Source organism: Boleophthalmus pectinirostris, unplaced genomic scaffold, assembly GCF_026225935.1.
Source record: "Boleophthalmus pectinirostris isolate CB_2022bp ecotype Guang Dong unplaced genomic scaffold, ASM2622593v1 HiC_scaffold_1792, whole genome shotgun sequence".
NCBI classification, from domain to species: domain Eukaryota; kingdom Metazoa; phylum Chordata; class Actinopteri; order Gobiiformes; family Gobiidae; genus Boleophthalmus; species Boleophthalmus pectinirostris.
In genome coordinates, this window is record NW_026571132.1 from 6,346 (window position 1) to 18,845 (window position 12,500).

A 12,500-nucleotide genomic window follows, 5' to 3' on the forward strand; every position below is an offset into this window, starting at 1 on the left:
TGTGTGATACCTGCTGGTGGGGCAGAGGAGGAGGTGTGTGTGGTTCTACACTCAGAGTTTGGAGCCTGTTGTCGCAGCGCCTCAGTTTGTGTCGCTCTGCTCGTTCACATGGACAAAGAAGAGACTGAGGTGTGTGCGGGAGGGCATCAGGACATTATTATCACAGCTTTTAACTGCCCAGCATTTCTAGATGATCATGTCAACATGGACCACAGTACACTGTGAAAAACAAACAAACAAGAAAAACAAACTTTTAAAGGGCACGTTTTGTACCGAGGGCAAAGGGGCAGGTGCTTTAGCACCACTTGGTGTCTATCTGTGCACTGCACTGGCCAAAACTCAACACACACAAATAGGTCTGTAACGATAATCAATAAATCAATTAATCGTACGATACATTTTAACGAGCTCCATAACTTTTCCGGCTGCGATAAATTCTATTTGCAGCTTGTTTGTTTTCCTCACTCTCTCTCGCTCTCAAAGAGACTGAATGTTAAAAGCTTCTATCGCTCTGACTCGTCTCGTTTAACAAGTGTAATGACTCTTGAACCAACACAGTGGACAGTGCGTAGTCTGAGTGCAGAAAACGCCGCTGTCTGTGCGGCTACATGGAGCCGCAACACAAGCGCCGCTGTCAGAGTGACAAAACAGTTCATCACCGAGAGACAAAACAAGTCACGATGTCGAGTCAACACTGGTGAGCGGGACACGTCTCAACAGCCTCATGCGTCGAATGCAGCAAACGCAAACAAAATAAATGTCTCAAACCCCAACAGCCGATATAAACCCAAACCCGAGTGACAGAACTAGCCCCGCCCCCAAGAGAACCCGAAATCCACTGAAATCCCACAAGACCCCGACACGATACCGGACAGGACAGAGACTCCCTCACAGAGAAATAGTTCATACAAACACTTAAATGACCAAAATGATGAGGCTCGCAGCAGCAGCCACAGAGAGAGACACAATATTCCAACATAAGTCAAAGACTAAAATCTCTTTTAAGGGCAAATTTGTTACAAAGACTTAATAATCCATTTTATTTATTGCTTTGGTTGTGTTTGGTTCAGCAATGGTTTATTCAAGTGCATTTTTGTGAACACGTCCTCGCTGTGAGACACATCACATTAGGCCTGTCCTGTGTTAACAAGTCTGTTTTATTTAGGCCTGTTGTTTTTGTTTGTCTGACAGTTCATGTGTTAAATGTTCTTTAGAAAGTAAAGTTTATTGATCTTTGAAAGGATGTATTTGCATTTTTATTCCATGGTCATTGCATTAGTTGAAATTGGTCTCAAAATGTCAATATTATAGTTTGTCGTAATAAATTCTTGGTCAGTTTATCACTCAGCAACATCTGTTATCGTTACAGGCCTACGCCCAAAACGTCTGAAGCGAACGCAACATGAAGTGACAGAAGTGACGCTTTTGAAACTTTCACTCACGCCTCTGTTCAAATTGACATCAGCAAAACCATCAAAGTGCACATGGATTAAAAAGGCATTAAAAGTTCATTAGAATAAAGAAATAAATACAATTTGTACAATAAAATCAACAAAACCTCAAGATACGACGACAGGAAATACACCAGAACTAAACCAGAACTAAACCAGGTCTAAACCAGAACTAAACCAGGTCTAAACCAGGTCTAAACCAGGACTAAATCCAGTGTAGAATAGAATCAAAGTGGTGAAACCTGAGTGGATCCAAAGCGTCCAAAGTGTCCCAGAGAAAAGTGCGTATGTGGAGGAAGAGGGTTGGGATTCAGGTCGGGTCTGTGTGTGTGTTTTACCTGGAAACTCTCAGAGCTGCTCCTCTATTGGCTTCAGTCCAGGTGGGCGGAGCTTCGCACGGGTGACAGGACCAGGACTAAACCAAGATGAAACAAAGACTAAACCAGGACTAAACCAAGACTAAACCAGGACGAAACCAGGAAACCAGGACGAAACCAGGACTAAACCAGGACTAAACCAGGACTAAACCAGGACTAAACCAGGACTAAACCAGGACTAAACCAGGACTAAATCTCTTTCTTTATTCTCTTAAAGGTCCAGTAGTTGATTTTTTCCGCATGTATTTGAGTCAAACGTGTCTTTCCCCAGTACAGATCTATTGTATAAGCAGCTCTTGAGGTCAAAATAAGTCCACTGTGTTCTGTCTGTATCTGATTCTAAAGTGATTTCCCCTCCGAGAATCAGGAAGTGCACTGTTAGCATGTAACTAAGATTAAGTAAGTAAAAGTAAGTACATAAAAGTCAGTCAAATTAAGTAAGTAAAAGTGCATAAAAGTAAATAAGTAAAAGTAAGTTAAAGTAAGTAAATAAAAGCAAGTAACAGCAGAGTAAAAGTAATTAAAAGTATGTAAGTAAAAGTAAGTAAAACTGACTAAGTAAAAGTTTGTAAAAGTAAGTAAATGTAAGTACATAAAAGTAAGGAGAAGTATGTAAAACTAAGTAAGTAGAAGTTAGTAAAAGTAAGTAAGTAAAAGTAAGTAACAGTACGTGAGTAAAAGTAGGTACGTAAAAGTAATTAAGAGTAAGTAAGTAAAAAAGTAAAAGTAAGTGAAAGTACTTAAGTAGAAGTAAGTAAAAATACGTAGGTAAAAGTAAATTAAATGATGTAAGTTAAAGTAAAAGTACATAAGTAAAAGTAAGTAACAGTGCGTGAGTAAAAGTAGTTACGTAAAAGTAATAAAAAGTATGTAAGTAAAAGTAATGAAAATTGATTAAGTAAAAGTATGTAAAAGTAAAAGTTATCAAAAATAAGTACATAAAAGTAAGTGCATAAAAGTAAGTAAAAGTTAGTAAAAAAATAAATAAGTAAAAGTAAGTAAAATTGAGTAAGTAAATGTAAGTAAATGTATGTAAATAAAATAAGTAACATTTGTAAGTAAAAGTAAGTAAAACTACTTAACTAAAATTAAGTATGTAAAAGTAAGTCAGTAAAAGTAAATAAAATGAAGTAAAATGAAATAAAAGTAATTAAAGGTAAGAAAGTAAGTAAAAATAGGTAAGTAAAAGTAAATACATAAAAGTAAGCAAAAGTACGTAGAAGGAAGTAAAAGTAAGTATGTAAAAGTAAATAAAAGTAATTAAGTAAAAGTAAGTAAAAGTACACAGAAGTAGCACCAAACTGGAAAAGAAAGTCTGTCACTTCATATGTCACACTGTGCTGCCCTCTTGTGGCTCAAACAGGTACTGCAGGAAAAACACACTAATCCTTCAATAGAAAACTGACAAAACACGGGAGGAAAAGTAAAAGTAAATAAGTAAAAGTAAATAAAACTATCTAACTAAGATTAAGTAAGTAAAAGTAAGTAAGTAAAAGTAAGTAACAGTGCGTGAGTAAAAGTAGTTACGTAAAAGTAATAAAAAGTATGTAAGTAAAAGTAAAGAAAATTGACAAAGTAAAATTATGTAAAAGTAAAAGTTATCAAAAATAAGTACATAAAAGTAAGTGCGTAAAAGTAAGTAAAAGTTAGTAAAAAATAAATAAGTAAAAGTAAGTAAAATTGAGTAAGTAAATGTATGTAAATAAAAATAAGTAACATTTGTAAGTAAAAGTAAGTAAAACTACTTAACTAAAATTAAGTACGTAAAAGTAAGTCAGTAAAAGTAAATAAAATTAAGTAAAATTAAATAAAAGTAATTAAAAGTAAGTAAAAATAGGTAAGTAAAAGTAAATACATAAAAGTAAGCAAAAGTACGTAGAAGGAAGTAAAAGTAAGTACGTAAAAGTAAATAAAAGTAATTAAGTAAAAGTAAGTAAAAGTACACAGAAGTAGCACCAAACTGGAAAAGAAAGTCTGTCACTTCATATGTCACACTGTGCTGCCCTCTTGTGGCTCAAACAGGTACTGCAGAAAAAAAATACAAGTTCATTTGGTCTTCAGATAATTTATGTTATTAGGTTATTTTTTTCAGACCAAGAGTTTGGAAGAAGAAACAAACAACACAAAACATTTTCTGGACATGAACATTACACACAGGGAAGACGGCAGCATCAAAATAAAAACACACAGAAAACCAACTCACAGCGACCAGTGACATTTTATAGACGTCAGAACATCCCACAGTCACAAAATCTCCGTCGTAAGAACTTTATTCAACAGAACCAACATTATGATTAGAGATGAGATTAGAGTTGGGTTATGGAAGTCAATTTCCACAAAGTCAATCTCTTGCTTATTATTTAAAAAAATAAACATTTTATGTTCAATATCAAAAATAGAAATGATTTGCAATATTTTTACACACATTTTGACACCAGTCTTGTATTTTTAGGACAAACGGTTGATTTTATACGAATTAAAATGCATATTAACCACTTTGCTGTAATCCCACTCCCATCCTTCTGGCGGGGTGCTACTTTGGGATTGATTAGGATCAGAGTTACAAAAATGGACGGTGTTGTGGAACACTTCCATTGACAGAATTGTGAGTTGGAATTAGGGTTTTTGTGGAATACTGGCCTTACCTTTTGGGCTATGGACTTGAGATTCAGTATGTCGGTACAATAGGCCAGGCTCTACAAACCTGCTGTAAAAAAAAATTTAAATATTTGCGCAAAAGTTGTCTGATTTCAAAGGGGTATACGGATCATATAGTCGGAGAGGAACTTTCGACCTAAACCCTCACCGACAAGCCAACTTTGGGGTAAAGCCTCACTGAAGACCGACCTTTTGGGCTACGGACCTGTCATTGGGGATTTTTGTACAATAGGCCGGACTCTATAAACCTGTGTTGGAATTTTTCCTTTAATGTCTTTTGAAAGCTGAATTCCTGTTTTGAGTTAGAAAAATTGAGTTTTTTTTTGTGGAATTGTCCCATTCAAAGACATTGTAAGTTGGAACGAGTTTTTTTTTTATATTGGGCCTAACCTTTTGGGCTATAGAGTTGAGATTTGGTATGTTGGTACAATAAACCGAGCTCTACGCACCTATCGTGAAATTTTCTTCAAATCTCCAGGTTTGCGCAAAAGTTTTTTTTTTATTTTATGAAATAAGCACTTGGGGTCGTGACGTACGGTCCGTAGAGTGTACCGAGCCACTTAGAAATCACTTTCCAAAAAAGTCCAAAAAAAGTGTCTAAAATTCCAAAATTTGATTCCGGGGGGTGGGCGGCAGGGTCCCCCAGCAATCCCAAGTCATTTGACAATAGGTTCCAAAAAACGTATCTGTGGTCCTATCTGGAGTCCACCTATCATATTCGGCCACTAGGAGGGCGCAATAGAGCTGAAACCTATTTGCTGCCACCACATGGAATAATACATGTAGGGCACGTGGATAAAGCTAAACTAATCCAGATCCACAAAGGCTGATTCCACCTTCCATCGTACAATGTCTACAGAACGGTCGTGAATTTTAGGCGGAACACACGACGAATCTCCCCCAACTCTCCTAAACTTTCAATTCACTTGGTTCCACAATTCAACTTTATGATTATAACTTTAAAACATTATAACAGATGAACGAGACAAACAGGAAGAAGACAGACACATTCACAACGCTCTGAAGCAACGCCGATACACAACGTCTTTGTGACAAATGTCTGTGAAAAGCTCTGTATAAATAAAAACTTCCTACAACTACAACTACTACTACTACTATTGCTACTACTACTACTACCACTACTACTGCTACTGCTACTACTACTACTACCACTACTACTACTACTGCTACTACTACTACTACTACTACTATTGCTACTACTACTACTACCACTACTACTGCTACTGCTACTACTACTACTACCACTACTACTACTACTATTGCTACTACTACTACTACTACTACTATTGCTACTACTACTACTACTACTACTACAACTACTACTACGACTGCTACTGCTACTGCTACTACTACTACTACCACTACTACTACTATTGCTATTACTACTACTACTACTACTACTACTACTACTCTACTACTACTACTACTACTACTACTACTACTACTACTACTACTACTACTACTACTGCTACTACTACTACTACTACTACTACTACTACTACTACTACTACTACTACTACTACTACTACTACTACTACTACTACTACTACTACTACTACCAGCTACTACTACTACTACTACTACTACTACTACTACTACTACTACTACTACTACTACTACTACTACTACACTACTACTACTACTACTACTGCTACTACTACTACTACTACTACTACTACTACTACTACTACTACTACTACTACTACTACTACTACTACTACTACTACCACTACTACTACTACTACTACTACTACTACTACTACTACTACTACTGTTACTATATGGTGAGCATATTTCCGTTTGTGAAAGCCCAGACACTTTACTGGAGGTGGGGGGTGGGGCCTGGACATTGATCAACTCTCACCTCTCCTGTGCACTTGGACTCACACTTGTCCCGACTGGGACAGAAATGTCCAAGTCACTGTTAAATACACATTTGTGCTTCGGCGTGTTGCACACTGACCCGACTGTTTGTGTCTCGCTCTTTCTGATGCACAGACGCTACAAGAGACGCTCAGTTTAATGTACCCAATGAAAGAAAATGAAAACCCGGACATTTCCACCACTTAAAAAAAAAAAGAACAGGACGCCCAGGACACGACGCAGAAAACAGACATGTCCGGGGAAAAACTGACGTTTGGTTGCCCTATATTACTATTACTACTGCTACTGCTGATTCTCACCTCATTTTACTCATTTTACACTTTCTATTCCGACGTCGTTTCATTTATTTTAAAAACTCTGGTGCCTGTAAAGTGTCTGTGTGATGATAAAGTGACTCCTGCAGCTTTGAGCCAGTCTTCAAAAGCTGTTTTGTGTTTATTAAATTTCCATCTTATCGTTTCTTTTGTCTTCGTATCACGTTTTGTCTTCGTGTCATCTCCTTCACTGATCCTGGAGCAGCTCGTGCTCTGAGCCGGAGTAAAATTTCAGCACAGAGGAAGAAGAGTAGAAGAAGAAGAAGAAGAGCAGACTCAACCCAGACCCTGTCCTCCTCTGGACTCAGACTCTGTCCCCTCTGGACTCAGACTCTGTCCTCCTCTGGACTCAGACTCTGTCCTCCTCTGGACTCAGACTCTGTCCTCTGGACTCAGACTCTGTCCTCCTCTGGACTCAGACTCTGTCCTCCTCTGGACTCAGACTCTGTCCTCCTCTGGACTCTGGACTCAGACTCTGTCCTCCTCTGGACTCTGGACTCAGACTCTGTCCTCCTCTGGACTCTGGACTCAGACTCTGTCCTCCTCTGGACTCAGACTCTGTCCTCTGGACCCTCTGGACTCAGACTCTGTCCTCTGGACTCTCTGACTCAGACTCTGTCCTCCTCTGGACTCAGACTCTGTCCTCCTCTGGACTCTGGACTCAGACTCTGTCCTCCTCTGGACTCAGACTGGACTCAGACTCTGTCCTCCTCTGGACTCTGGACTCAGACTCTGTCCTCTGGACTCAGACTCTGTCCTCTGGACTCAGACTCTGTCCTCTGGACTCAGACTCTGGGACTCAGACTCTGTCCTCTGGACTCTGGACTCAGACTCTGTCCCTCTGGACTCAGACTCTGTCCTCTGGACTCTGGACTCACTCAGACTCTGTCCTCCTCTCTGGACTCTGTCAGACTCTGTCCTCCTCTGGACTCTGGACTCAGACTCTGTCCTCCTCTGGACTCAGACTCTGTCCTCCTCTGGACTCAGACTCTGTCCTCCTCTGGACTCAGACTCTGTCCTCCTCTGGACTCAGACTCTGTCCTCCTCTGGACTCAGACTGGACTGTCTCTCCTCTGGACTCTCTGTCCTCTCTGGACTCAGACTCTGTCCTCCTCTGGACTCTGGACTCAGACTCTGTCCTCCTCTGGACTCAGACTCTGTCCTCCTCTGGACTCAGACTCTGTCCTCCTCTGGACTCAGACTCTGTCCTCCTCTGGACTCTGGACTCAGACTCTGTCCTCCTCTGGACTCAGACTCTGTCCTCCTCTGGACTCTGGACTCAGACTCTGTCTCCTCTGGACTCTCTGGACTCAGACTCTGTCCTCCTCTGGACTCAGACTGTCCTCCTCTGGACTCAGACTCTGTCCTCGTCTCTGTCTGTCTTCTGGACTCAGACTCTGTCCTCCTCTGGACTCTGACTCTGTCCTCACTCTGGACTCAGACTCTGTCCTCCTCTGACTCTGGGACTCTGTCCTCTGTCCTGTCTGGACTCTGTCAGACTCTGACTCAGAGAAGTGTCCAGTTCTGAAACAGAAGAACATGTGATTTTTGTTTGTTTTGTCTTATATAAAAGTAACTCTCTCTCTCTTTATTCTCTCTCTTTCTGTCTCGTGCACAGGTGTACTCGTACCTCGTACTCGCGCATGCGCCCTGGACATAAAACTTTGCTGTGGCGCCACGAGCCCCTGAAGACAGCGGTGGCGCGCGCAACAGATTAATGCGCGTGTCACGTGCGTGTTATACATTTACCGCGCGCGGCTGCGTTCATGATTGCGCCGTATGCAAATGAGCTGGCGCGGGCACGTATGAGCGCGTGCGTGCGCGCGCGTCTCTCCACTCTCCGCGCGCACGAGGCTCTTCACTGAAAAACACCGCTCCGCTTTTTATTTTATTTTATTTTAGTTAAACAATAATATAAAGATAAAAACTAAAACATTTGTAGAGACTCAAGATTCACATTCACAGGAATCAGCCCGTGTAATATCTGCATTATATATATGTGAATTTATATGTAAAAAATAATAAATACATTCGTATTTTATATTTTCAATTAAAAACAAAGTGTGGGATTTGTGCAATAATTTAGAGAATTTATCTCTTTCTCTCTCTTTGTCTCTCTCCCTCTCTTTTCTCTCTCTCTTTGTAAATGTAGAAAAATACAAAAGAAATAAATAAATTCGTATTTTATATTTCAAATTCCAAAGTGTTTTTGTTTTCATGGTTTTGGGATTTGTGCGATAATTTAGAGAATTTATAATTTATACAAGAAAACAACAAAAGAGACTCAAATACAACAGATTTGTTTTTCTAGATTTTTTTTTTTTTTTTTTTTGCTGGAATATGTTTTTTAAAGACAGAAAAACTCCACGTTTGACATTAAATTGTTGGTTTGTGTCAGATTTTCTCTTCACAAATAAAAATATTTCATGATTCGCGCGTGACCGTCCCCAAAGCGCACGCCGCTCCACGCGCTCATGAGCGGGTGACGCGCGCCCAGATGCACGCCGGGTAATGTTCGTGCTCGTGTGCGCGTGCCCGGGGCGGCTTGTCTCGCTGCACTGAACCTGCACGGAGGAACGCGCACGGGAGGAACGCGCACGGGAGGAACGCGCACGGGAGGAACGCGCACGGGAGCAGAGGAACGAGCCGCGCGGACGGACCGGACCTGCGCGTAAAATCACGGCGTAAAAGCCACGAGAGACGCAGCGGCGGCGCGTGAGGGGAAACGCGTGGACTTGAAACGCGACGCGCTGCGGTTCCGGTGCGCACGGCGGAGCGGATCTGACACGGAAGCGCGCGCGGATCCGGTGACGTGGGACGGAAAACGCGCCGCGGGACGAAGAGCGGCATCACACGAGCTCCGCGATGTGGGACTGGCTCGTCAAACTTTGGACGAATGGAACGCTGCAGTGATGTGACGTTCGTGAACGAGCCGGGACCGGATCTACGTTTTTAAAAAGAATCGGATCTTTTTCTTCTTGATTTTTACGCATTTTGACGCCGAGGAGCCCAGAGCGAACACGAGACTCAGACAGAAGCGCAGGATGAAGCACGAGTCGGAGCTTTGTGCACGAAAAACACTCCTGGGATCATAATAACACTTTGTTTTTTATTATTTTTTATCGTAGTGCAACGACTTATGTCCATTTTCATCATTTCAAAACGTAAAAACACTCCTCTACTCACTTTGAACCATTTTAAACAATTCTTCACCTTTTTATTTTTTTACTTTTTTATGAAAATGAACAAATAAATTCTAAAAGAGACAGTATTTTGAACGGCTCCTTGAAATGAGCAAATCCAGAAGATTCGGATCCCGCAGAAGAGCCGAACGCGGGGAAATTAGCGCGTGTTCCGGACTCGACTGAGACTCGGTGGACCCGGTGCTTTAGGAGCGGGACGTGCGCGCCGCGTGAAGGTCACCGCGAGCCCCGTGTGCGCGTACAGATCGCACGGTCCCGGTCCTGGGTCCCGGTCCCGGTCCTGGTCCTGGTCCCGGTTCAGGCATTTCAGGAAACCCCGAGCTGATGAGGTGAGGCACGTGAGGGGTAAAGTCAGAACCAGTGACCAGATGTTTAAATTCTAAACTGGGACTAACTCGGGTCTGGATATTTGGTTTAAATAAAATAGCAAAAGAAAAAAAAAAAAAAAAAAAAAAAAAAAACAACACCGTGGAACATTCTGACTTTTTTACTTTATGATCATTTCCAAATACAATTTTCTGTATTTTGGCAAAACAAATGAAAGTTCATGCTCCTCTGTACTGATGAAAAGGACCAGATTAGACAAAAAATGTGACAGTTTAGTCTTCAGTCTTAGTTTAGACCTGGTTTTATCCTTGTTTAGTCCTGACGTAGTCCTGGTTTAGACCTGGTTTAGTCTTAGTTTAGTCCTGGTTTAGTCTTAGTTTAGTCCTGGTTTAGACCTGGTTTAGTCCTGGTTCAATCCTGGTTTAACCTGGTTTAGACCTGGTTTAGTCCTGGTTTAGTCTGGTTTAGGTTCCCTGGTTTTAGACCTGGTTCAGCTGGTTTAGACCTGGTTTAGTCTGGTTTAGTCTGGTTTAGACCTGGTTTAGTCCTGGTTTAGACCTGGTTTAGACCTGGTTTAGTCCTGGTTTAGACCTGGTTCAGTCTGGTTTAGACCTGGTTTAGTCCTGGTTTAGTCCTGGTTTAGACCTGGTTTAGTCCTGGTTTAGACCTGGTTTAGACCTGGTTTAGTCCTGGTTTAGACCTGGTTTAGACCTGGTTTAGACCTGGTTTAGACCTGGTTTAGTCCTGGTTCTGGTTTCTGGTTTAGACCTGGTTTAGACCTGGTTTAGTCCTGGTTTACCTGGTTTAGACCTGGTTTAGTCCTGGTTTAGACCTGGTTTAGACCTGGTTTAGACCTGGTTTAGACCTGGTTTAGTCCTGGTTTAGTCCTGGTTCAGTCCTGGTTTAGACCTGGTTCAGTCCTGGTTTAGACCTGGTTTAGACCTGATGTAGTCCTGGTTTAGTCTTAGTTTAGTTTTTCCGGGTAAATGAGGACGTGTTGACTCTATTTTTGTATTAGACTGAATATACATTAAAGGTACATGATGTAACTTTTCAGCCGGGGTCCGTCACCTGTTTGTTTCTATGGAAACATCACTGCTCTGTCTGGAATATTCCACAGTGGGACTTTAAACAGCTCGACTTTACATTTATTCAATCACAGGTGGTTTTATGTCATAAAAATCCCTCGAAAAATAAACACTGACTGTGAGCGGGGTTGCCTCTCCACAGATCTGACCTGGAACTGGGTCCGGTTTGGTCTCCGTGAAGGTTTAATGCCGCAGTGTGGAACATTCCAGACAAAGCAACAACATCTCCAAATCCAAATCTTTATTTCTACAGCACAGTTTACAAAAAAAAGCCATTTCAGATCAGAAACAAAAAAGTAAACTGCTCAGACTTTAGGTCACACGAGTCCAAAAAATTAAATAAAATAAAACCATAAAAATCATAAAATAACAGTAAGTTAAATAATTGAAATCATATTTTAACGGAGAAGTTCCACAGTGCATCTTTAAATTACATTTGTGTTTTGTGACATGGTCCAGTCAGAGTATTTTGTATTCTGTAGTAGTAGTAGTTTTTTTGTAGTAATAGTTTATTCTGTCATTTTACAGCAGTACAAATCAAAACAAAACCTGGAGTTGTGTTTTTTTATTCACATGTTTGAGTGACTCTTTATTATTCGTTCGTCTACATCTGCAAAACTCCAAATGCTCTGTTCCACCTGGTGATGTCACGATGACCTGGTTTAGTCCTCGATTAGACCCGGGATAGTCCTGTTCTAGTCCTGGTTTAGATCTGGTGGTGCTGTAGTCTAATTGTGTACATTTGTGTGAAGGAGTTTTCTGCTGATGGACTTTTGGAGCTTTTGGTTCTAACGCTGTTTCCTCGTCCAGAATCACACCTGAACAGGTTTCAGAGTCTTGTCCGTGTCGGTGTTGGACTAATCTGGTCATATTTGTAGATATGGATTTTTAGCTTTGATAATCTAAAGCCACGCCCACAAATTTATCTTGGTATCGATAACGAACGATACCGATACTGAATCCAATGAAAACCAATCACCCATGTGAATTTTCATGTTCTTCACGTGTCGCCTTCTGACTCGAGTCTCTTGTTTCCAGAGTAAATCTATGGAGCCTCTGTGTAACGGAGCCCTGAGCCCCGAGGAACCCCAGAGTGACCCCCACCCCCCTTCGGCCAAACTGCCCCGTCTGGACCCGCCCCCCGCGGCAGCGTCCCCCAGAGAAGAAGGACCCGGTC

At 41.2% G+C, this 12,500-nt stretch overlaps 1 protein-coding gene across 1 annotated transcript in view; it reads left to right on the forward strand.

Moving 5' to 3' along the window:
• Nucleotides 1-12,370: 12,370 nt before the first annotated feature.
• LOC129408870 (DNA-binding protein SATB1-like) overlaps nt 12,371-12,500 on the forward strand; it is a gene marked incomplete at its 3' end in the record, with an annotated part of 3,388 nt that continues 3,258 nt past the window's right edge. Inside the window, exon 1 of the mRNA XM_055153175.1 lies at nt 12,371-12,500. This exon is cut by the window's right edge and continues 100 nt beyond it. Coding sequence (XP_055009150.1) covers nt 12,371-12,500 — 130 coding nt within the window.